The sequence below is a fragment of the Dictyostelium discoideum genome (assembly GCF_000004695.1).
Source record: "Dictyostelium discoideum AX4 chromosome 2 chromosome, whole genome shotgun sequence".
Lineage (NCBI taxonomy): Eukaryota > Evosea > Eumycetozoa > Dictyosteliales > Dictyosteliaceae > Dictyostelium > Dictyostelium discoideum.
In genome coordinates this window covers 3,328,589-3,353,295 of record NC_007088.5, presented here as the reverse complement: position 1 = coordinate 3,353,295, position 24,707 = coordinate 3,328,589, and the positions used below count along the sequence as shown (strand labels likewise).

The 24,707-nt window shown below is 22.5% G+C and overlaps 11 protein-coding genes across 11 annotated transcripts; 5 read left to right on the top strand and 6 right to left on the bottom strand.

The window, feature by feature from the left end:
• Positions 1-644: 644 nt before the first annotated feature.
• On the top strand, positions 645-3,149 carry DDB_G0273745 (transmembrane protein; the record flags this gene model as incomplete). The annotated part of the gene is made up of 2 exons (XM_639397.1): positions 645-2,761; positions 2,840-3,149. 2 exons carry the CDS (start codon positions 645-647, stop codon positions 3,147-3,149), a joined length of 2,427 nt encoding a protein of 808 aa, XP_644489.1.
• Positions 3,150-3,358: 209 nt separating this feature from the next.
• On the bottom strand, positions 3,359-4,160 carry rps30-2 (40S ribosomal protein S30; the record flags this gene model as incomplete). The annotated part of the gene is made up of 2 exons (XM_639396.1): positions 3,359-3,555; positions 4,157-4,160. The coding sequence occupies 2 exons, from the start codon at positions 4,158-4,160 to the stop codon at positions 3,359-3,361; spliced, it is 201 nt and encodes a 66-aa protein (XP_644488.1).
• Positions 4,161-4,909: 749 nt separating this feature from the next.
• On the top strand, positions 4,910-5,998 carry rexo2-2 (RNA exonuclease 2; the record flags this gene model as incomplete). Its single annotated transcript, XM_639395.1, has 2 exons — positions 4,910-5,146; positions 5,663-5,998. The coding sequence occupies 2 exons, from the start codon at positions 4,910-4,912 to the stop codon at positions 5,996-5,998; spliced, it is 573 nt and encodes a 190-aa protein (XP_644487.1).
• Positions 5,999-6,226: 228 nt separating this feature from the next.
• DDB_G0273739 (PH domain-containing protein) lies at positions 6,227-8,184 on the bottom strand (the record flags this gene model as incomplete). Its single annotated transcript, XM_639394.1, has 3 exons — positions 6,227-6,628; positions 6,730-7,761; positions 7,891-8,184. 3 exons carry the CDS (start codon positions 8,182-8,184, stop codon positions 6,227-6,229), a joined length of 1,728 nt encoding a protein of 575 aa, XP_644486.1.
• Positions 8,185-10,330: 2,146 nt separating this feature from the next.
• Positions 10,331-11,941, top strand: cak1-2 (protein serine/threonine kinase; the record flags this gene model as incomplete). The annotated part of the gene is made up of 4 exons (XM_639393.1): positions 10,331-10,517; positions 10,663-11,211; positions 11,302-11,450; positions 11,546-11,941. The coding sequence occupies 4 exons, from the start codon at positions 10,331-10,333 to the stop codon at positions 11,939-11,941; spliced, it is 1,281 nt and encodes a 426-aa protein (XP_644485.1).
• A 275-nt stretch (positions 11,942-12,216) lies between these two features.
• DDB_G0273735 (oxalate/formate antiporter) lies at positions 12,217-13,980 on the bottom strand (the record flags this gene model as incomplete). The annotated part of the gene is made up of 1 exon (XM_639392.1): positions 12,217-13,980. One exon carries the CDS (start codon positions 13,978-13,980, stop codon positions 12,217-12,219), a length of 1,764 nt encoding a protein of 587 aa, XP_644484.1.
• Positions 13,981-14,613: 633 nt separating this feature from the next.
• On the bottom strand, positions 14,614-16,685 carry DDB_G0273733 (hypothetical protein; the record flags this gene model as incomplete). Its single annotated transcript, XM_639391.1, has 2 exons — positions 14,614-16,264; positions 16,357-16,685. 2 exons carry the CDS (start codon positions 16,683-16,685, stop codon positions 14,614-14,616), a joined length of 1,980 nt encoding a protein of 659 aa, XP_644483.1.
• Positions 16,686-17,605: 920 nt separating this feature from the next.
• Positions 17,606-18,573, bottom strand: alyD-2 (hypothetical protein; the record flags this gene model as incomplete). Its single annotated transcript, XM_639390.1, has 3 exons — positions 17,606-17,924; positions 18,027-18,304; positions 18,388-18,573. 3 exons carry the CDS (start codon positions 18,571-18,573, stop codon positions 17,606-17,608), a joined length of 783 nt encoding a protein of 260 aa, XP_644482.1.
• Positions 18,574-19,743: 1,170 nt separating this feature from the next.
• On the top strand, positions 19,744-21,174 carry DDB_G0273729 (hypothetical protein; the record flags this gene model as incomplete). Its single annotated transcript, XM_639389.1, has 1 exon — positions 19,744-21,174. The coding sequence occupies one exon, from the start codon at positions 19,744-19,746 to the stop codon at positions 21,172-21,174; it is 1,431 nt and encodes a 476-aa protein (XP_644481.1).
• Positions 21,175-21,352: 178 nt separating this feature from the next.
• On the top strand, positions 21,353-22,162 carry DDB_G0273727 (DNA-binding HORMA domain-containing protein; the record flags this gene model as incomplete). The annotated part of the gene is made up of 3 exons (XM_639388.1): positions 21,353-21,425; positions 21,520-21,784; positions 21,889-22,162. The coding sequence occupies 3 exons, from the start codon at positions 21,353-21,355 to the stop codon at positions 22,160-22,162; spliced, it is 612 nt and encodes a 203-aa protein (XP_644480.1).
• Positions 22,163-22,402: 240 nt separating this feature from the next.
• Positions 22,403-23,977, bottom strand: snf12-2 (CHC group protein; the record flags this gene model as incomplete). The annotated part of the gene is made up of 3 exons (XM_639387.1): positions 22,403-22,909; positions 23,035-23,217; positions 23,297-23,977. The coding sequence occupies 3 exons, from the start codon at positions 23,975-23,977 to the stop codon at positions 22,403-22,405; spliced, it is 1,371 nt and encodes a 456-aa protein (XP_644479.1).
• Between the last annotated feature and the right edge of the window lie 730 nt (positions 23,978-24,707).

The window sequence follows — 24,707 nt, the reverse complement described above, 5'->3', positions numbered from 1 at the left end:
TTTACTAGTTATATATATTTTTAATTTTTAATTTTTTTTTTTCTTTTTTTTTTTTTTTTTTTTTTTTTTTTCATGGCTTTGTTGGTGATGTAGTATTATTCAAAAGCATCAGATCTGTAGTTTATCTAAAATTTTATTGGTTGTAAGGAAATTTATTTAAATTTTTATTTTATTTTATTTATTTATTATTTTAAACCACCCATAACATAATTATTAATTTTTTTTTTTAAAAAATTTTTGATTTTATAAACACTACTTTGATAATTTAATAATTAAAATCCCTTTGACCAATATCTTATTTTTTTAAAAGCAATTTTTTATTTTTTATTTTTATTTTTTATGATCTCTTTTTTGATTTCTTTTATGATTTTATTATTTTAAGATTGCCTAGACAAGATATTTTTTTTTTTTTTTTTTTTTTTTAATAACAATAATTTAATTTTATTAATTTTAATATGAGCCAAGTATATGAAAATAAATCCAAAAATCCAATTTAAATTCCAGATAAAAAAGTAAAAAAGGTTTTTTAAAAAATTAAAAAAAAAAAAAAAAAAAAAAATGAAATTTTTTATGAACAAAATGAAATTTTAAATTAAAAAAAAATAATAATTAATAATAAAAAAAAAAAAAAAAAAAAAAAAAAAATGAAATTATTATCTCAATTTATTTCTATAATAATTATATTTTTAATAATATTTATAAGTGTAAATAATTCTCAACAGCAGCAACAAGAAGAAGATATCATTGCAGAGGAAGAACCAAATGGTATACCAATTAATTTGAATATTATATTAATCGGATTCGATGGTAATGGTGCATTCGAATATAATTTACCACCAGAAACCTTAAATGATCTTTTAGTTGAAACCTATCCAATTCATTATGTACATTCAATATTCGATTCAAATTATTTAAAACCATATAATAAAGATGATGACAACAACAATGGTAATGCCAATAATAATGATGATATAGAAAAAGATAATATTGGTAAAAGATTAATTTCACACTACGATTTAAAATACAATGTAATATCATCAAATAGAATCTCATTAGATTTATATGAACAATTATTGCAAATCAATATGAAACCAATTGAAAGCGCAACTCCATCACATGATGGTGAAACTCATTTAGTTGAAATTGAAGTTTTAGAATCTTATTTTGATAATGAAATTACAAAGATTAAATCATCATCAACTAACTCAAATAAAGATTATAGTATAATATTTATAAATCCATCAAAAGAGAGAATATTAACAGGTAGAGCATTAAATAATAATGATAAAACAGGATTGGGAGAATTTAAATATCAGTATAGTAAAAATGGTCAAATCACATCACCATGTTGGATAGGATCATCAAGATTCATTGTTATAGATTTAAGTGCAGGTCCATTGAAATATGGTACAACATTACATAAATCATCTGATGAATACTATTCAGAGGGTTCAATTGGCCATGACTCAATACCAAGACTAATTGAATACTTTGTGAAGGATGGCTACAGCGGCACTTCCATTCAGGGTGCATCACCAATCGAAATCATCTCTCATATGTCTTCTTTGGTGATTACCAGTATTCAAAATGTGTTTTTACAAGATTGCAAATTCAATTATGTACCATTATTTCAAAAGATTTTAATACCAATTCTAATTTTCAAAGATTCATCCTCTGTCAATGTCCAAAAGGATTTACTAGATTTAGAATTAATTAAAAGACAATCCAAAAAGGTATTCCCATTCTCCACGGTTGAATTTGTATTTGCAGAACATTCAATACATGAACATAAACATATTTCAATGGCATTTTCAAAATCAATTAAATCTCATTCCTCCTTTGAAATGAATCCAACCAATGGTAAATTCTATTCAGTTAGAAAGAATTATTTAGATAGTAAAGAATTACTATTATCACTAAAACAAGAAGATGACATTTTAGCAAGTGGTTTAATTGGTAATGATGTTTCACAAATTCCATTAAGTTTAAAAGTTTCAAATAATAATAATAATAATAAAAATAGAAACTCACCAACACAAAAATCAAAAATTTTACCAGTTTATATTTTTGCTTTAACATCATCATCAACAAATAATGATACAAATAATTATAATAATTTATTACTTGATAAATATCATTCCTATGCAAGTAATCAAGATGCAATTGTTGTTTTAATGTCAAATCATACATATAATAGTACATTTTATAAAGGTAATTTACCGGTACAAGTGAATTCACTTTATTCAGGTACAAGAAATATTATTGCTGGTTTAGGTTCATCTCAAGGTTTACTCGGACCAACTTTACATTACTCTGAATCTCATAATAGGTTGGTAAATAATTTCTTATGGAGTTTTGGTTCATCACCTTGGAATTTATTCAATGGTCGTTCAAATGATGCTAGTAATGCCTTCACTGGTGGTAGTGGTGATATCTCTCAAATCTTTATCGATGCAATCATTCGTAATACCATTATAACTTCAATTCAATCATCTGAACATAATTTAAATTTAGCATTGAATGAAATCACTAAATTCTCTTCAAAATATTTAATTGATTCATTAGGTTTTGAAATTGAAGATATCTCTTTGAATAAAGGTAATTTCATAATTGATAGACTTTATCATACTCCACCTTCGAAATTACCAATTTTAAAATCAATTGTACAAAGATTACATAATGATTTAGAACAAATTACAAATGAAATTACAAATCAAATTAAATCAATACCTTCTTATTTAAATTCAAAAGAATTAACATCGTATGTTATTTATTTATTTATTTATTTAATTAATTAAATAATAATAAAATTACTAATTATATATTATTATTTTTATAGTTCACAAAAAGATAAAATTTCACAAGATTTGATAATGGTGGCAACTCAAGTTGTTGGATTTTTAGATTATGTTCATAAAGAGATATCAAATGTTGAAACACAATTACTTTGTTGTGCAATCACTCATGGTAATTCAAATAAATCTGGTGGTTTCTTTGGTAATAATCTAAATATAATAGTTGTTGTCGTTGCAATCATTATCTCTGCAATAGTTATTAAAATTGCAAATGAACAAATATCAAATGATAAAAAGCCATTACTTATTAATAGGAATAGAAATAGAATTAGATCAAAAATAAATACAAATTAATAATAAAAATAAAAATACAATAATTATTTAAACACCTTTTTTAAAAATAAATTGGGAAAAACAAAACAAATAAATAAATAAATAAATTAAAATAGATTTTTTTTTTTTTTTTTATAAGGAGGAGAAAATATTTATTTTATTTTTAAAAAAAAAGTTAAATATTTCTTCAAAAATTTATTATTTTAATTATAAATTGTATATTAATAAATTTAAGCAACGGTTGGGACGTTTTGAGTGTTGTAACCCTTCTTTTTACCGAAACCAGCGACGGCGGCGACGTTACGTCTGTTGAAGATCATTCTCTTTTTAGCACGACCAACCTTTGGTTTTCTTTTTTCTTCCTTATCTTTCTTTGGAGTAGCGTTTCTGACTTTACCAGCACGATTCAAACCACCATGTACTTTACCTATAATTTTTCAATCAAAAAAAAAAAAAAAAGAATGAAAATATATTTTTTAAAAAAAAAAAGTTAATATAAAATTCTGCTTTATTATTGAAAGGACGAGGAAAAAAAAAAAACGGAATCCAATAAAAATAATAAAAAAATTGTATCTTTTTTTTCGATCCCTAAGTTTGTACAATTTTTCAAGGTAAATTTTGATGATAATGATTGGTTTTCTTTTTTTTATTCCCCTAAATTTTATTTTTCTCTTTTCTCTTTTTTTTTTTTTTCTTCTTTTTTTTTTTTTTGTTTTTATTATTATCATTTTCTCAGTTTTTTCCTATTTTTTTTTTAAAAAAAAACCTGCATGGTGTGTATCATTTCATCTGTGAACTAAATGCTAAAATAGACCCCAATTTTTTTTTTTTTTTTTTCGGTTTTTTCCATTATTTATTTCTATTTTATTTTTTATTGCCAATATCATTATCATCAAAATTTAATTTATTACTGTAGTCAATCAAACACCGCTCCAATTTTTTTTATTATTTATTATTTTTTTTTTTTTTTTTTTTTTTTTTTTTCTCTTTGTTTTTTTTTATATGGGTAAAATAAAAGAGAGACATACCCATTCTGTGTTTTTTTTTTTAAGGTTGCGTAAATAAAATAAACAAAAAGAACTAAAAAAATGAAAAAAATTATTTTTGTGAAAAAAAAAAAAAAAAAAAAAAAAAAAAAAAAAATTTACTCATAACCAATGTAAAAAATTTGAAAACTTTGTAACGGCTTACATAATTTTTACATTATTTTTCTCAAACCTATAAAAAAAAAAAAAAAAAAACGAAAATTTTCGCAGAAACTTTATATCATTGTTATAATTAATTATACAAATATTTTAATATAACAACTTTTTTTTTTTTTTTTTTTTTTTTGAATCTATTTTTTCATTATTAAATATTTGATTATTAATTTTAATTTTTTTTTTTTTTTTTTGTGTCTATTTTTCTTTTTTTTTTTTTTTTTTCTTTAACACACAAATGTCTCTGATTAATTTTTTTTTTTAAACATTTGACCCAATCTGCTTTATTTTTATTTTATTTTTTTTTATTTTTTTTTAATTTTAATTTTTTTAATTTTTTAATTTTTTTTCAAAAAAAAAAAAAAAAAAAAAATGTTTTCAAGAAACATTACAAAATTATTCACACCCTTTTCATTTCAATCACCAAAATCACTTTCGTTTTCTTCATTTAAAAAAACAACTTATATTGATATTGTAAATAATAATAATAATTTTAATAATTTTAATAATAAAAATAATAATAAAAATAAATTTTTTAGTGAAATCCTTTTAAGAAGTGGAAATTTAAAATTTAAAAAAACAATGTCCACCACACCAACATACAATCATCCAGTTATTAATGAACGTTCAAAAAGAATGGTTTGGGTTGACTTGGAAATGACAGGTTTGGATATTTCAAAAGATGTAATTTTAGAAATGGCTATTGTCATCACTGACGCAGAGTTAAATGTTATTGAAAAAGGTCCAAATTTAGTCATTCACAGATCAGATGAAGTTTTAAAGAATATGAATGATTGGTGTATTGAACATCATGGAAAAGTAAGTTTTTTTATTTTTTTTCATTTTTTTTATTTTTTTTATTTTTTTTTCCCAAAAAGGAAGGAAGGAAGGAGGGGGTGAAAAAAAAAAAAAAAAAAAAGAGTGATAAAAAATATTTATCAAATTCACATTACTTTTTTTGTTTATTTCTTTTTATTTATAAACAAATAAAGGAAACTTTACAAAAAGGGTATGTGAATGTTTTTTGCTATTTCTCGATCACTTTTTTTTTTTTTTCCATTTTTTTTTCCACTTTTTTTCCATTTCCCCTCCTCAATTTTTTAATTTATTATTTTTTTTATTTGTGTGAATGTGTATGTATATATTTATATATATATACTGATTATTATTATTATAAATTAATAATAATAATAATAATAATAATAATAATAATAATAATAATAATAATAATAATAATAATAATAATAATAATAATAATAATAATAATAATAATAATAATAATAATAATAATAATAATAATAATAATAATAATAATAATAATAATAATAATAATAGTCAGGATTAACAGAAGATGTAAGAAATTCAAAGATATCATTAGAAGAAGCAGAGAAAATAATGTTAGAATTTGTGAGAAAGCATACAGATAAAGGAATTTGTCCATTAGCAGGTAATACAGTTCATGAAGATAGAAGATTCTTATTAAAGGAAATGCCAACATTTGCAGAGCATTTACATTATCGTATTATTGATGTTTCAACAATTAAAGAGTTATCAAGAAGATGGTATCCATACATTCCATCACCAAAAAAAGTTTGTGGTCATCGTGCATTACAAGATATTGAAGAAAGTATTGAAGAATTAAAATCTTATCGTGTTACTGTTTTTAAATAAATAAGTAATAAATAATAATTTTAATACAAAATAATAATGTATTTAAATAAATAAAATAAAATAAAAAAAAAGAAAGAAAACAAAGAAAAGAAAGAAAGAATAATATATTATTATATTTTATATTTATATATATATTTATTTTTTATTTTTTATTTTTTATTATTATTATTATTATTATTATTATTATTATTATTATTATTATTTATTTTCTTTATATGTTTATATATTTTATAAAGTTGGTTGAGGAATTGGAGGTGGATTTTTGTGACCTTTTGGATGAGGTAATGGGAAATCATCCATATTTGGTAAAACCATCATTTCGAAAACTTCAGCTTTTAATTTATTGACAATGATTTTTGCTAATTTTGGCATATTTGTGAAATAACCAGTTTTAGATTGACCAATTGAAGTATCGATTGATAATTCACATTCAGGTTCTTCATAGAAACCAATCCAAAGTCTTTTAGTTGGTGTTGGTAAACATTGTACATTTAATCTACCTTGTAATGATTTAATTAATACTGAAATTACAAATGGAATTGTAACTGAATGATTACGGAAACTAATCATAACTTCAATTTTAATTGTTAAAGTGAATCCACCATGATATGTAATTGCTATATCTGCACTCTATAATTATTATTATTTTTATTATTAAATAAAATAAAAATGAATTAATAATTACATATTTAAAATATATATATATATATATATATATTTTTAAAACTTACAAATTCACCTTGTGGTGTTAAATATAAAAGTTTAGCATCATTTAAAACTGGAATATTTGGACCGAAATCTAAATTTTGTAAAGTAATTGATTTAAGGATTGATGGTTTCTTTAATTTATTAATTTTTTTAGTGATTTTTTCAGCGGCAAAACCCAATAAAGTTTCAGATGCATAGAAATTAAAGAATACACGAGCCAATGCAACATTGAACCAATCGTATCTAGATTGTACTGGTTGAATTTGACTTGGTATTGATGAATTGGTATTTTGCATGAATTGATTAGACGATAAATGAATACTACCATTTTTAGCAAATCCACTATTACCACCACTACTACTACTGCTACTACTATTGTCATTAATATCATCAATTAATGTATTAATTTGACTATCGATCATTTCATTTGAGAATGCAGAATTTGTTGAAGATGATTTCGATGCTGATCTATCTCTCAATATTGATTGTTCTTCTGTTGGTTGTGATGTTTTTGATTTAAATTTATTAATTGCAAAACTTGATAATGATGATGCTGTTGAATTTATCGATGATGATGATGATGATGATGCCGATGATGGTGTATCAAAACTACCACCACTACCACCACCACTAGTACTACTACTATTCGTTATATTATTACTATTATTACTATTGTTATTATTATTATTATTTACATTATTTGTTACAGATGGTTGAGTTTGTTCTGGTATTGTACCAACCCTACAACTTTGTGGTATATTTAAACGTGCTGGTAACTCTTCGAAAAACTTTTTACAAATTTTCTCTTCTTGATCCTCTAATTGTGTTTTCTTTACAGTCATTGATGATGCTTCCTTTACAAACCAATACCATGTTTTTAAATCTTTTCCACAATCAAAATAAAAGTGTAAAATCTTTGAATGATATAATAAATCTCTTTCTGGTTGCATAACTGATATACAATTCTTTTTATTATATTTACTTGATCCAATTTTATTTCTAACAATCGATACTGAACAACCATCAAAACAAATCACATTAACTGCTGATACATCCTTTGTTTTTTTTAAAAAAAAAATAATAAAAAGTAAAAAATAAAAAATAAATAATTAGCTTTAATTTTATTTATTTATTTATTTATTTATTTATTGTTTTTACCTATGTATTTATATATATATACATACATTTGGATTATTAAATAAAAATAACATATTGTTTTTTAAGACACAATAATGCTTTTCTGGTATATTTGTTGTTGAATCTGGTAGTTTTATATAAACTTTACCTCTTTTTTCAGAGTTGTATCTTGAAGTATCTAATTTCATTAACTTTTTCTCTGCTTCGGTCTCTTTTAACATTTCAAGATATTCTTTTTCGGTTTTTGTATCTAATGTCTCCAACAATCGAATAAATAAATAAATTGCGCATACTATTGTGGAGAAAACTCCAAATAAAAATGAAAATATATTTATAAACATATTTTCTTTTTTTATTATTTTATTATTTAATTAATATTATTTTATAATTTATTTTTTATTATTTATTATTTTTTTTTTTTTTGAACAACATTAAAATTATTTTTTATTTTTTATTTTTTTTTTTTTATTTTTTATTTTTTTTTTATCAATCCTTTTTATCGTACTTTTTGTTTTTATTATTATTATTTTTTATTTTTTTTTTATTGAAATAAATAAAATAAAATAGACAAAACAAACAATAAACAAAATAAAATGCAGTGACAATATTTTCACCACATGTGCAATATTGAATTTTTTTTTTTTATTATTTTTTTTTTTTTTTATTTTTTATTTTATTTTTTTTTTATTTTTTTTTTTGTTTTTTACAAACTTAATTAAATGAGGAAAAAAAAAAAAAAATGAAAAAAAATTTGAAAAAAACAGAAATTCGCCAGTCAAATATCTGACATTGTCATCAAAAAAAAAAAATCCTGAGAATTAAAAAAAATTATTTGGGTATCATTTTAATGATTAAAGGATAAATACATTGTAATATAATAAAATAAAATAAAATAAAATAAAATAAAATAAAATAAATAAAAACAAACAAAACAAAAATAAAATAAATGATAAAAAATAAATAAATTATAAAAAAATAATAAAAAGAATTTCAAGATCAAAAAATTAATTCAGTGGGTGTTGTTTTGACCATTATAACTTTCAATTTTTTTTAAAAAAAAAAAGAATTAATAAATAAAAATAATAAATTTTTTTTTTTTTTTTTTTTTTATTACCATTTATTACATGTAATTTTTAAATTTTTTTTTTTATTTGTATTAATTTATCCTTATATTCAATTTTAAGAATATATAGTAATAAATAACAAAACAATAGTAATATGACACAAAGAATTTTATTATATAATTTAAAATAAATTATTATCTTTTTTTAAATTTTTTAATTTTTTAATTTTTTTTTTTTAATTTTTTATTTTTTCTTTTGTGTTTAAAAACAAAGCAGGAAAAAGAAAAATTAAATAAAAAAAAGTGGAGTGAGAAAATCTAAAATTTTGCATATAATCTAAAAAAAAACATCATTTTATTAATATCTGGAAAAAAAAAAAAAAACAAAAAAAAAAAAAAAAAAAAAAAAAACCATTTGAATAAAAAAAAATATTTTAATTTAATTTAAAATTAAAAACAGGTTAACACTTAAAAAGGAAGGGATATTAACTTTTTATATAATTTTTTTATATAAACAAAAAAATTGGGAAAAAAAAATAAAAATAATTTTTATAATAATAATTTTAATAATTTTTTTTATTATTATTATTATTATTATTATTATTTTTATTTTATTATTTTTATTTTATTATTTTTATTATTTTTATTATTTTTATTATTTTTATGTGCTTTATCAAAAATAAAATAAAATAAAAAAAATAAATTAAATTAAATTACTTTTATTGTTTCTTTATTTGTTTTTTGTTGTTGTTAAATTTAGCACGATCGAATTTATTCCTGCCAACGTTCAAATAATTTTTTTTTTTTAATTTTTTTTTTTTTTTATTTTTTTTTTTTTTTAAAATTATTTTTTTTATTTTTTTTTTTTTTTTTTTCAACAAAACCCCACAAAATTTTTTTTTTTTTTTGCCATATTATAATTTTTTTTTTTTTTTTTTTTTTTTTTTTAATATTTAATTTTAAATTTTTTATGTATTGCTGATTTTTTTTTTTTTTTTATTTATTTCTAATTGTTATCTATTTTTTTTTATTATTTCTGTATAATAGTAAAATATTAAATAATAGTTAAAGAAGAAGAGCATTCATATCACTCTTTTTTTTTTTTTTTTTAATAATAATACCATACAAAAATAATTAAATTATAGATAATAATATAATAATTGTACATATAAATAAATAAATTTTCAAAAAAAATAAAATAAAATAATATAACAATAATAGTAATATAGTGTAATTTAAACAAATAAGAAAAAAAAAAAAAAAAAAAAAAAAACATCAACACACCTTATTATCATTATTAAATCACATCAAGTTCAATAATATAACAACATCAAGAAAAGCAAATAACAACAATAAAAGTAATACCAGTGTATATAATATCATCAATAAAGAAACAATAAAATAAAATACATACCAATTAAAAGATGGATTTAAGAATTGGTGGTAAATATAGAATAAGTAGGAAGATAGGTGGTGGATCATTTGGTGAGATTTATTTAGGAACCAACATATCAACCAATGAAGAAGTTGCAATTAAATTAGAACCTGCAAAAGCAATTCATCCACAACTTTTATTTGAATCAAAATTATATAAAATATTTCAAGGTGGAAGTAAGTTATTATAACTTTTTTTTTTTTTTTTTTTTTTTTTTTTTATTTTCAAAAGAAATTATGTTTCTAATATATTTTTTATTTTCTTCCTATATATATATATATATTAATACTAATATTTTTTATTTTTAATTTTTTTTTATAGTTGGTATACCTGCAGTTAAATGGTTTGGATTCGATGGTGACTATAATATAATGGTTATGGATTTATTAGGACCAAGTTTAGAAGATCTTTTTAATTATTGTGGTAGAAAGTTTAGTTTAAAAACTGTGTTAATGTTGGGTGATCAAATGCTTAGAAGAATAGAGTTCATTCATTCAAACAACTTTATTCACAGAGATATAAAGCCTGATAATTTCTTGATGGGAATTGGAAAACGAGGCCATGTTGTCAATCTAATTGATTTTGGGTTGGCAAAACGTTATCGTGATCCAAAGACTCATCAACACATTCCATACAGAGAACACAAGAATTTAACTGGTACTGCTCGTTACGCTTCGTTGAATACTCATCAAGGTATTGAACAAAGTAGAAGAGACGATTTAGAATCACTTGGTTATGTTCTTATGTATTTCAATAGAGGTAGTTTACCATGGCAAGGTTTAAAAGCTTACACTAAAAGAGATAAATACGAAAAAATTTGTGATAAAAAAGCACAAACTAAAATTGATACATTATGTCAAGGTTTCCCAAGTAAGTTATATTATAAGTTTTTTTTTTTTTTAAAAAATAGAAAATATAATTTAACCTTTTTTTTTCCTCTCTTTTCTTTTTTTTTTTTAGGTGAATTTGCAACATTTTTAAATTATACAAGATTCTTAAAATTTGAAGATAAACCAGATTTCCTTTATCTTAGAAAGTTATTAAGAGAAATGTTTGTAAGAGAGGGTTATAGATACGACTATATGTTTGATTGGGTTATTGTTAGAAAAGTAAGTTTTTAAATTATTTGTATTGTATTAGCTGTATATATATATATTAAATTTACATATTAATATTTATATATATATTTTTTTTCTATCTCTAGCTAAGAGAAAAGCCACCTCTTGAAAGACCATTATCAAACGACAACAAACAAATTCAACAACAAATTCAACAACAACAACAAGCACAACAACAATTACAACAACAAGCACAACAACAACAACAACAAACTACAACCACCACTACAACATCATCTTCACAACCAAGCAATGTTAAAAATATTTCAACCGTTTCAAATATAGCTACAACCACTACAGATGAGCAATTCAGACAATTATTATCTACCCCATCTTATAATAATGTAGACTCTGATCAATCACCACAACAAACTACTACTACTACTTCATCATCTAATCCAAATCAAACTACCTTCTACAGACAGAATAAAGTCGTAGTTCCACAATCTTCTTCAACCACAACAAAGCCACCAGCAAAGTAGAATTCTTAATTTATACATAATCAAAAAAAAAAAAAAAAAAAGTATTTCTTTTCCTATAATAAATTAAAAAGTAAAAAAAGAAAAAAAAAAAAAAACAATCAGGTAAAAAAGTAAAACAAATACACAAAAAAAAAAAAAAAACAAAAAAAAAAAAAAAAAAAAAAAACAAATAAATAAATAAATAGTAATAAAAAAAAAAAAAACTCTATCTTTTTTATTCTTTTTTTTGAGCTTAAAAAACTCTATCTTTTTTATTCTTTTTTTATATATTTTTATTAAGAGTTTAAATAATTATCCCATTCTTGTTTAAATTGTTGATTTGTTAATAATTCAAAACCTTTTGATTTACTAATCCTTAAGTAACGATTAAATATCCTAATTCTTAAGATTTGACCTTTAATGGGTGGTAAGAAAACTTCAGGTACAGTTGTTCTTATGAACCAAACTAAAACCCAACCCACACAAATGAAACCAACTATCCAATAATAATTAACCAAATAAGGATAAGCTGAATGATGACCATAGCCATGATTATTAATTAAATCATTATAGATAAATGAGAAAGCAATACCACCACCAACACCAGCTAATGCCCATGCCGATAAAATTAAACCATGAGTGGCTCCAACATTTTTAGAACCAAACATGTCATTTAAAAATGCTGGTATTACACCGAATGAGCCACCATAACAAAGTGTGGAAATCCAAATTAGTCCTATGAAAGCTTCATAGTTTAAATCTTTCATTGCTTTTATTAAGAAACCAACTGAAAAACATTGAATGGTAAGCATTGCTATATAACATTTCTTTCTACCAAATTTATCACTAACAAAACCAAACATTAATCTACCGAATAAATTGAATGCACCATTAACTGATACCACCATAGAACCAACAACTTTACTTTTACCAAACATGTTTTGGCACATATCACTTAATCTTCCAATTGCAACCACTCCAAATATGACATTACAGAAAAACATTAAATAAATAATTGTATACTCTGATGATGTAATTGCATCAGATAATAAATAATCTGAAAATTTAGGTTCTTTTTTAGTTTTAATAATAACATTTTCAGATGATGATCCAATTTCATTTTGTTGTTGATGTTTTTCTGGTAATTTATCATCAGTGGTTGATTGTGATACTGATGATGAAGATATTTCATCATTCTTACAAACTTTATTATTAATATTATTTTTATCTATTGATGATGTCGGTGATTCAGTTCCTTCATTAATATTAGATTCTTCATCTGAGTTTTCTTTTAATCTATTTTGATCAGAATCTTTACCATTAACTTGAAAATTTGGTGGTGGTGTTCTAAAAATAAATGAAATTGAAAATAATATACCGAAAAATAATGACCCCAACACTACGAAATTTAATGCAAGACCAACCCTTGCAATTATTTTTATTGGTATTGAACCAAAAGCAATTGAGCCAGCACCAAATCCACATACAGCCAAACCCGCTGCTAAACCTCTATGATCCGGAAACCATTTTTGTAATGTTGAAACAGGACCAATGTAACAAATACCCATACCCGAACCACCAAATGCCCCATAACCAATATAAACTAGCCAAATTACTTTTGTGTAAATTCCAAGAGCAGTTAAAAAATGACCAGCAACGAATAATGTAGAACCAATATACATTGATTTCATAGGACCAATTCTATCCAAAACCGGACCCAATATTGAACAAGCACTACCAAAGAAAAAGAATGCAACATAAAATGTGTAGGGTGCCATTCCTTTATTTTCATCACCAAAAATTGCTCCATCCACTGGTTTATTATAAATACTCCATGCATATAATGAACCTACAGTAAATTGTGATAAAATTGCAATTGGAAATAAAATCCATCTATTAAATTTAACTCTTTTTCCTAATAAATATTTTTCATTTTCAATTTGTTGTTCTGTTTTTTTTTGTGGATTGTTTTTATAATGATTAACAATAATTTTTATTATTGGATTGATTTTTTTATTTTTATTATTTTCAGAAGTGTGGTTTTCATCAATTTCATTCATCTCTTTTTTATTATATCTTTTGATTACAAATAAAGCAATATTTAAAAAATAATGTTAAATTTATAATTTTTTAAAATAAAGAAGAAATTAAATTTTATTATATTAATTAATTATATTAATGTAAAGATAAAAAAAAAAAAAAAAAAAAAAAAAAAAAAAAATTAACACTAATTGTTATTTTTTTTTAAAATATTAAAATAAACAATTTATAAAAATATCACCACACACCTTCTTTGTGTGTTTGTTTTTTTTAAAATTCTTTTTTATTATAAATTAACACACAAAAACTCTGTATGTAAAATTGATTATCCACTTTTTTATTGTCATAAAAGTACTGATAATAACAATTTATTATTCATAATTTCTTTTACTTTAAATAAATTAATTCCTAATTATTGGAGTTTTAAAAAATTATTATAAAATAAATTTTAACCAAAAATGTAAATATTAAACTTAATAATTAATAATAAAAAAATTTAATTATAAACCAAAATAAAAATAAAATTTTTTATTTTTTTTCAATACAATTTAATAACAAAATTAAATCTATTCTTCATATGTTTAAAAAATAAAATTTTAATAGGGATTTATTTTTAAAATATTAAATATTAAATATTATAATTATTTATTTCTTTATAAAATCAAAGATAATAGTACAAAAAATGTAAATGAAACATAAGTAATTGAGACAATTGATGAGCTTGAATCTGAGTCTGAATCTTCATGTTGATGTTTTGATTCACTTCCTAAATTATCAACAGGGAGTTGTGTAGAAGATTCAGAGGTTGATGTCGAAGATTCTTGTGAATTGGTTTCAATTGATGAACTTTCTGTTGGATTTTTAGTTTCAATTGGAGTCCCAATATCTCCAGAGCTTTCATCAGATGAAGTCGAGATAATTGGAATATCTTCTGAATTTTGATTTTTGCTTGAGGAATCAGTTGCTGGGTTATCACTAGATAATTGAGTGTTACTTCCAGATGTATCTGATGGAGTTTCAGAGGTTTCATCAGATGATCTTGGATTAGAAGTATCCAACGAATCAGATGGGATACTGGTTTCTGATGAAGCTTCAGAAGGAGTTGGGGTAGAGGTCTCAGTTGGAGTTACTGTTTCAGAAGGATTTGGGGTAACAGTCTCGGTTGGGGTTGTACTCTCGGATGGGGTTGGAGTAATAGTATCGGTTGGAGTTACTGTTTCAGTTGGGGTTGGAGTTACTGTTTCAGTTGGGGTCGGAGTGGCAGTTTCGGTAGGAGTTACTGATTCAGTGGGAGTTGGGGTTGTAGTCACTGTAGGAGTTGGGGTTACTGTTTCGGTTGGTGTTGGAGTGGCAGTCTCGGTAGGAGTTGGAGTTTCTGTTTCAGTTGGAGTTGGAGTGGCAGTCACTGTAGGAGTTGGAGTTACTGTTTCACTAGGAGTTGGAGTTGCACTCTCAGTAGGAGTTGGAGTAACAGTCTCAGTTGGTGCCGGAGTAGTAGTCACAGTAGGAGTTGGAGTTACTGTTTCGGTGGGAGTTGGAGTTGCACTCTCAGTAGGGGTTGGAGTAACAGTCTCAGTAGGAGTTGGAGTAACAGTTTCGGTTGGTGTTGGAGTAGTAGTCATTGTGGGTGTTGGAGTTACTGTCTCAGTGGGAGTTGGGGTAGCACTCACAGTTGGAGTTGGGGTAACAGTTTCAGTTGGAGTTGTTGTTGGTGTTACGGATGCACCTAGAACCCATCCAGAACATGAAGATGATTTAGAAACTTGTAAAAAACCTGTTTCAGGATATCTATAAGTTTTTGAACCAGTGGTTTTTACTTCGTAGTAATATGCTTGGCAAGCGACATAAGTGGAAGTTGTAATATAAGCACCAGAGCTTGCAGTTCCATAAGTTCTTGATAAAACTTTTGAGGTTCCGTCACCAAATACCAATGACATAGTTGAAACACTATCGGTAGTACTATAAAATAAAACAATGAATTGTGGATTACTTGTTACCCAAGTATGAAAGCCAGAATAAATTGGATTTGTTGGTGAATTACAATTACCTTCATTGAAATCTTGGGTCCAATATTGAGTATAATCAGATCCAGATTTAGAATAGTAACCAACACCTAATGTTTTATAATCACTAGACATAATGGAAGAACGATGTCCATCGCTACTTGATTTATCATTAGCACATTTACCACCAGTTTCATCACATACCAACATTTTAATAGCTTCAAGAGCATCTGTACCAGCTGCAATATTTTCTGACATTGCACCATTTGAGCCTTTACATGTAATAAATTGATTAAAACGTCTATTAAAAAAAAAAAAAAAAAAAAAAAAAAAAAAAAATTAATATTAAAATAATAATTTAAAAATTTTAAAAAAAATAAAATTATTACATACGTCCAAATATTAGTTCCATCACATGAATTATGTTGAAAACAGTTATTATTTCCCATATCTTGACTATGTGATAAAGCAAGTCTATTTAATGTATTATCATAATACAAAGGAGGAACTGGTGGATAGTTAACAAGCATTCCATTTAGATTTGAATATGTACTCATATAATCTGCCTTCCACTGAGTAGGAAACATTCTAATTAAATTAACTAAATTGAATTGTTCTCTTTCTTGATAACTTGGCAATCCAGAAGAATCAGATTCACCATAACTATTCACATTTTTGGTGAATGTAAAAAATAAAACTATAAGTGATAATAATAATTTCATTTTATAATAGATTTTTTAAATTTATTTTTATAAATATTATAATATATTTGGTTTAATTTAGTTAATGTAGAATAATTAATTTCTTTCAGTTTTGTTTTTTTTTATTATTTTTTTTTCCAAAAAAAAATATAATTGTTTTTTTTTTTTTTTTTTTTTTTTTTTTTATAAGAAATAAATAATTTTTAATATATATATATATTGATACTAAATTGTAAATGAAAAAAAGTGAATAAAAAAAAAATTGTTTAGTTCAAATACCTTTTTTTTTTAATTTTAATTATTTTATTTTTAATTTTTTTTTATTTTTTTTATTTTTTTTATTTTTTTTATTTTTTTATTTTTTATTTTTTAGATTTATAAAAAAAACATTATTTTTAATTAAAAAAAACATTGTTTTTAATTTCTAAATTTAACGGATTATTTTTCAAATAAGATTTGTCCGTTTTTTATTATTTTTTTTTTTTTTTTTTTTTTTTTTTAAATTAAAAATGCAAGTTGAGTTTTAAAAAGTCATAAAATGGAAATTAAAAAAGATTCTTTTGGAAATTTTTTAAAGATTGGAAGAAATTGTAAAAATCATTTTCAATTTACAATATCAAACCAATTAATTCATTGAAAAAAAATTTTTTTTTTCAAATAATGTTTTATCCTGTATCCCTATGTTTTTTTTATTATTTTAAAAATAAAAAAAAAAAAAAATTAAATTTTTAATTAATAAATTAATAATTAAAAAAAAAATCCATAACAAAAACAAAATAATTCTCTTGAAAAAATGTTTAAAATTAGATTGAATTTAATAAAAAATAAAAAAAAAAAAATAAAAATACCAAGTTTAAACAAAAATAAAAATAAAATAAAATTCCACTTTTTTTTTTTTTTTTTTTTGGTTATTTATTTTTTTTTTTTTTGATTTTAAAATTTTATTTCATTAATTCTAATTTATTATATTTACAATTATTTTTATTTGAACATTGTTGATCTAAAATTAAACTATTTGAAATGATTTTATTATAATCTTCAAAAGTGACATTGAATGGTTTGTTAACTGGGAATCCATCTTCAACAGATGATTGGACGGCTGTAATTGATCTTTTATCAGACCAACCACATGATGATGAACCAAAGAGATCTTGACAAATTTGTGATGATGCATCAATAATTGCCATACCTGCTTCTTCTTCAACACTAATATTTGGACCAGCATCAATAGTAATTGCTTTAACACAAACACCATAGAAACTAAATTTTTTTTTTTTTTTTTTTATATTTTTTTTCCAAAATTTTAATTTTAATATTAATATTTTTTAAAAATGTTTAAAATGAAAATAGTTTAAATCTTACCCTCCAGTTTCCATAGTTGAGCCACTACCGCTTCCACTTGAACCACCACTTCCACTTGAACTGCCACTACCACTTCCACTTGAACTACCACTTGAAGAACTACCTGATGTACCACTTCCACTTCCACTTCCACTACCACTACCACTACCACTTCCACTTCCACTTCCGCTTGAAGTTGAGGTACCTGCAGAACCTGTTCCACCAGTTGTTGTTGAACCACCACTTGTTGAACAAATTGTTAATGTTACACCACAACCAAAACGTTGACTATCTGCAGTCTATTATTTATGTTGTAAGTACAATAATTACTTTATCAAAAAATAAAAAACAAAAATAAAAATAAATGCTTTCTATACTTTACAAAGTAAGTTTGGGCTGAACATGGAGTTCCACAGGCAGTAGATTCATCACAAAAAGTAGTAAGATAATATTCATTATTGCTTGGAATAGAGCAACACATATTACCATAGCATGGGTTACTACAACTATATTGACCACTAACGGTTAAAACAAAAATAAGTAAAATCAAAGTTACCAAGAGTCTCATTTTTATTTGTTAAAAAATAAAGTAAAATAAAGTAAAATAAAATTAAATAAAAAAAAAAAAAAAAAAAAAAAAGTTGGTTTTAAAATAAAATAAAATAAAATAAAATAAATAAAATAAAATAAAATAAAATAAAATAAAATAAAATAAAATAAAATAAAATAAAATAAAATCAAAAAAAAAAAATCATTTTCTTTTTTTTTTTCATTTTCCCAAACGAAAACCCATTTTTTTTTTAACCAAAATATCTTAAAACTATTTTTATTTTTATTTTTTTCCACACTTTTCACAATTATTTTTCTATTTTTGTTGGGACACACAATAATCATTTTACAAATTATATTTTTATCATTAAAAAAAAAAAAAAAAAAATCATTTAAATACAAATAAATTACAAAAACTTTTGAAATAATTTATCTTTTTTTTTTTTATGTATTATTTGGAAATAATTTTGATGATTTGAAAAGATATTAAAATAATAAAAAAAAAAAAAAAAAAAAATTGGAGAAAGATATAAATTCCAAATAATAAAAAGTTTTATAAAAAATTTTATTTGTTATTTTTAAAAAAAAAATTTAGTAATCCTGGATGTTCATTTTTATTTTTATTTTTTTTATTTTTTATTTTTTTATTTTTTTTAATCCAATTCTCAAAATAAAGAGACCACCAACCACGTTTATTTTTATAATAAAAAAAAATATATATGTTAGAAAAATAATAAAAAAAAATAATAATAAAAATAATAAAAACTGTGATTACCTTTACTTCATTCAATGAATTTTTTTTTGAAAAGCAATAATTATTTGTTAATGGTGTTTAAATTTCATTTCAAATTTGTTGTGAAATCTTTGAAAATTCTGTTTGAAAAAAAAAAAATAAAAAAAAAAATAAAAAAAAAATAAAAAATTAAAAAAAAAAAATTGCATTTAAATTTTTTTTTTTTTTTTATAAAAATTATATATTAAATCGTTTTTTCTTTTTGCGTCATACTATTAATTAATAGTATAAATTATTTATTCTTAATAAATAAATAAATAAAATTTTATTTATTGTAACATCAATTAGCAACAACAACAACAATAATAGTAATAATAATAATAATAATAATAGTAATAATAAAATAATAATAAAAATAATAAAATAATAAAAAAAAATAATAAAATAATAAAAAAAATGGTTTTAATAAATAGAGTTAATATACAACCAGAAGAACTACCATTATTATATCATGTTAATTCAATGGATGTTTATAATTTATTACAAGATATAGGATCTAGTAAGATTATAATCGATTTAAGAACTAAAGAACAATATGAAAAGAATCATATTAGAACATCTGTCAATATACCACCACCACCATCAACAACACCACTCTATGAAAATGGTGAAATTAAAGAATTCAATCTTAGTAAATATATTGGGTCCAATGTGACTGCAAAGCATTGGAATTTAATATTTCAAAAACTTATAGTATACAGCGACAAACCATTCCTTTATAATATTGATGAATTGGAGAAAACCATATCAACAACAACAATTACTACTACTGCTACTACTACTACTACTACTACAACAACCTCAAATAGTATTGGTAGTGATCAAGATATAATCAAATCTTTAAAGGTATCGGATTGGGATAAAGTAGTACTTAGACATTTCCTATTAAAAAAAAAGAAAACTAAAGTTATAATTTATCAAGGTGGTTTTGATCAATTTCAAAAAGATTATTCATTCATGTGTAATCCTTCTTCTTCTCCTTCTTCAAGTAGTGGCGGTGGTGGTGGATCACAATTATATCCATCAGAAATTATTAAAGATTTTTTATATTTAGGTGGTGCTGAGAATGCAGGTAATAGACAACAATTGATAAATTTAAAGATAACTCATTTAGTTAATATGGCAGGTGAATTGGATGATGTTTATCCTCACCTTTATAAATATTATAGAGCAAACTTGGACGACAGACCAAAAGCAAACATTTACGAACACTTTGAACCAGTTATTCAATTCATTAATGATTGTAAGAAACAAGGTGGTAGAGTTTTAATACACTGCGCAATGGGTATTAGTAGATCAACAACTGTGGTATTAGCATACTTAATGAAAGAAGATCATATGACCTATTCAGATGCTTTCACTTTTTGTAAACAAAAGAGATCTTGTATTAATCCAAATTTCGGTTTCGTTAAACAATTAAAAGATTATCAACAACACTTAACTTTAGAATGGGAAAAACAAGAAAAACTTAAAAAACAACAACAACAAACTTTAAATATTAATAATAATAATACTGGAATCCCATTATCAAAGAAATTACAATTAGATGTATCTGATCCACTTTCAAATTCTTCACCTTCATCACCTTTAATCTCTTCAACTTTACCTATACCTGAAACTCCACCTGCTATTATTTTAAAAAATGAAGTTGCTTCACCATGCCCAATTAAAACAACAACATCATCAACAACAATTAACAATAAGGGACAACAACAAGATAAAGCTCAAGAAGAAAAAGATTCAATATTTAGTTATGCTGATAAACAAGAGAAAATGACACATCCAACTTTACATTCACCAATTGAATTACCTCAATCCTCACTGTAATAATAAAATATATTTAAAAACTTATATACACACCAAAATTTAAATTTTTCCCTCCTTTTTTTTTTGTAATTTTTTAGATTCGTGGGTTTTAAATTGAATTTTTTATTTTTTTCATTTTTTTATTTTTTATTTTTTTTTAGGTTTGGTTTTATCAACTATTCAAAACAAATATAATAAAATGCAAGCTGCAGTAGCATCTAAAACAAATATTTCATTAAAAGGTTCAACAGAGATTGTAACTGAATTTTTTTGTAAGTATTAAAAAAAAAAAAAAAAAAAAAAAAAAAAAAAAAAAAATCTGATACTAATTAAAAAAAAAATATAAATTTATAAATATATAAATAGCATATAGTATAAATACAATTCTATTTCAAAGAGGATTATATCCACCAGAATCATTTACAAGAGTTGCAAAATATGGATTACCAATATTGGTAACTAATGATCAATCATTAAAAGATTATTTAGATAATGTATTAAAACAATTATCAGAATGGTTATTAAGTGGTGATGTTCAAAAATTGGTTTTAGTAATCACTGATATCGTTACAAAAGAGGTTTTAGAAAGATGGGTATTCGATGTTACAACTGATATTCCAAAAGAAGGAGAGTATGGTTATTCTTTTTTTTTTTTTTTAATATTTATAAATATAAAATAATAATATTAATAATAATAATAATAATAATAATAATAATAATAATTTATTTATTTAGAGCACCAAGACAAAAACCAGAAAAAGAGATAATGAATGAAATTCAAGCAATTATTAGACAAATTACAGCAAGTGTTACATTTTTACCACTTTTACCAAATGCATGTACATTTGATTTATTAGTATATACAAGTAAAGATTTAGCAGTACCTCAAAAATGGGAAGAATCTGATCCAAAATTCATAACAAATTCACAACAAGTTAAACTTAGATCTTTTACAACAACAATTCATAAAGTTGAAAGTATGGTTGCCTATAAAATTTCAAATGATTAAAATAATAAAATAAATAAATATAATAAATAAATAAATAATATATGTATAGATATAATAAAATAAATAAATAAATAAATAAAATGGGAATAAACTAATATTTATTTCTCAGTAAATAATATTATTTATTTAATTTCCTTCGAAATAAAAAAAATAATTGTCTTGTTGCTCTTTTAATGAATAATGATCTAATTTTATTTATTTTTTATTATTATTTTTTTTTTTTTTTTTTTTTTTTTTTTTTTAAGGAGTTTGAGGAGTTGAAGGAGCCATTGAAATTTGTTGTGGAGTTGGATTTGGAGTGGTTTGTTTTGAAAGATAATTTTTTACAAGTTCTTCAGTCATTGGTTGATAATAGAAAGAAGCATGTCTTTCCTCTTCGAAACCAGTTGAAGTTGTTGATTTTGAAACTTGGAAATCTTTTACTAAATTTGCTGTTGTATCATTTAAGAAACCTAATGGATCAGATGATAATTTTTCCATGAATTCACGTTTTCTCTTATGTTGATAAACTTTTTGAATATGATGATTAATTTCATCATTCAATTGTGAAATCTCTTTTCTCATTGTTGGATTTGGATTAAAGATTGGTTCATCAACTTCAACTTGAATATCATATGCTTGTTCATAATCTTTTGCATCTCCTGATAAATGTAATGTATATTGAAATTCTAATGGATCAGGTGGTGATAAATGTTCTCTTAATAATTGTGGTATTTGATTAAATTGTAATTCTTCTAAACTAAATATCTAAAAAAAAAATAAAAAAAATATTAATATATTTTATGTGGGGGTGGAAAAAAAGGAAAAGGGGGTAGAAAGGGGGGAGACGGGGTAGGTAGTTTAATAAATATTTTTTTTTTTTTTTTTTTTACATTTTTTAAATTTTCATCACAAGTAATTTTCTTTGTTTCTGCATCTAATAATGTATTTGATTTAATGTAATGCCATAATGCTAAAATGATTCTTGGTTTGGTATCTGTGTGAATATTTAATAATTGAGAAAGTCCACCTAATACTTTATATTTTTGTGGTACGTGATCTAAATACATTAAAATCTATATAGATTATAAAAAAAGTAAGTACATGTATATTGAAATTTATATAGTATGTATAGGATATTGTGATCACACATACTTTAATATCAACTTCTTGGTTACCATTTCTTTTAATTTCAAAACCATCAGTTTCAGTAAAAGTTTGAGATTTATCCCATTCACAAGTATCTCTATGACCAATTTGAATGAAAACCTTTTTAAAAAATGATGAAAACTTTCTTTTATTTGCTGTTGAGGAGGATGATGATGAGGATTTAATTGATTTATTTACAAGTTCATCTTGAGATTCATCCAATAATTTACCTTCAACACGTAATGACCATGATGGTCTTTCTTGAACGGAATTTAATGATTTATTATCTAAATGATAGTATGCAGATTGGTTGGAGTATGTGTTATAGATTGATAAACGAAGTGTACGAATGTTTTTAATACTGTTTCTTCTTGACGCTTCTTGAATATCAATTAATCTTTTATTGATTGATGCATCTAATTTCTCTTCAAATTCTAATAATTGTGAAAATAGTAAACATTCTGGTGCAAATGAAATTAATTCCTCAACTGGTAATGTAACCGATGGTGGTAATGATGATGGTATACCATTAATTGAATTACCTATATTTGTATTATTACTATTATTGTTACTATTATTATTATTATTTAATGTTGCATTCGCTTTTGCTATATTTGCTGCAATTGTTGCTGCTGTCGATAATTTCGTTTTCTTTTTTTTATTACCAGTTGTACCATTTTTAGACATTTTTCCTTTATATTTGATATTTTATTTTATTCAGAAAAAAAAAAAAAAAAAAAAAAAAATGTCGATAATTTGTATAAATTAAATTAAAATTATTTTTAAAAAGATTGAATATTACAAAATTTCTTTTTTTAATTAATTAATTGAAAATATCTAAACTTTTTTTGTTTTTTTATGTGTTTTACAGATGTTCAATCATTAAAAAAAAAAAAAAAAAAAAAAAAAAAAAAAAATTAAAAATAAAAAAAAAAAAAAAAGAATTTTTTGGAAATTTTTTAAAAAATTTAAAAAAAAAAAAAAAAACGGTTGTAATTTTTTATTTTATTTAATTTTAATTTTTATTTTATTTTTTTGTTGATAAAATTTAAAAAAAAAAAAAATTGTTTTTATATAAAAATTATAATTATTTCACTATTGTACTGCTGGTCAAAACATAAAATCTAATCGACCCGCTGGTATTGTATTAAAATTATTTAAATTATATTTTTTTTTAATTTTTTTTTTTTTTTTTTATTTTTTTTTTTTTTTTTTTTTCCAAAGTCCATTTTTTTTTTTTTTATTATTTAATTTCCCCTCGTTGTAATTTTTTTTTTTTTTTTTTTGTTTCTTTTTTTTTTTTTTTTTTTTTTTTTTTTTTTTTATTTTTTTTCTTTCCAAACACATATTATCATAAATATAAAATAAAAAAAAAAAGGTCAGTAATAAATTTTAAAAACAATCACCATTGTTGTTA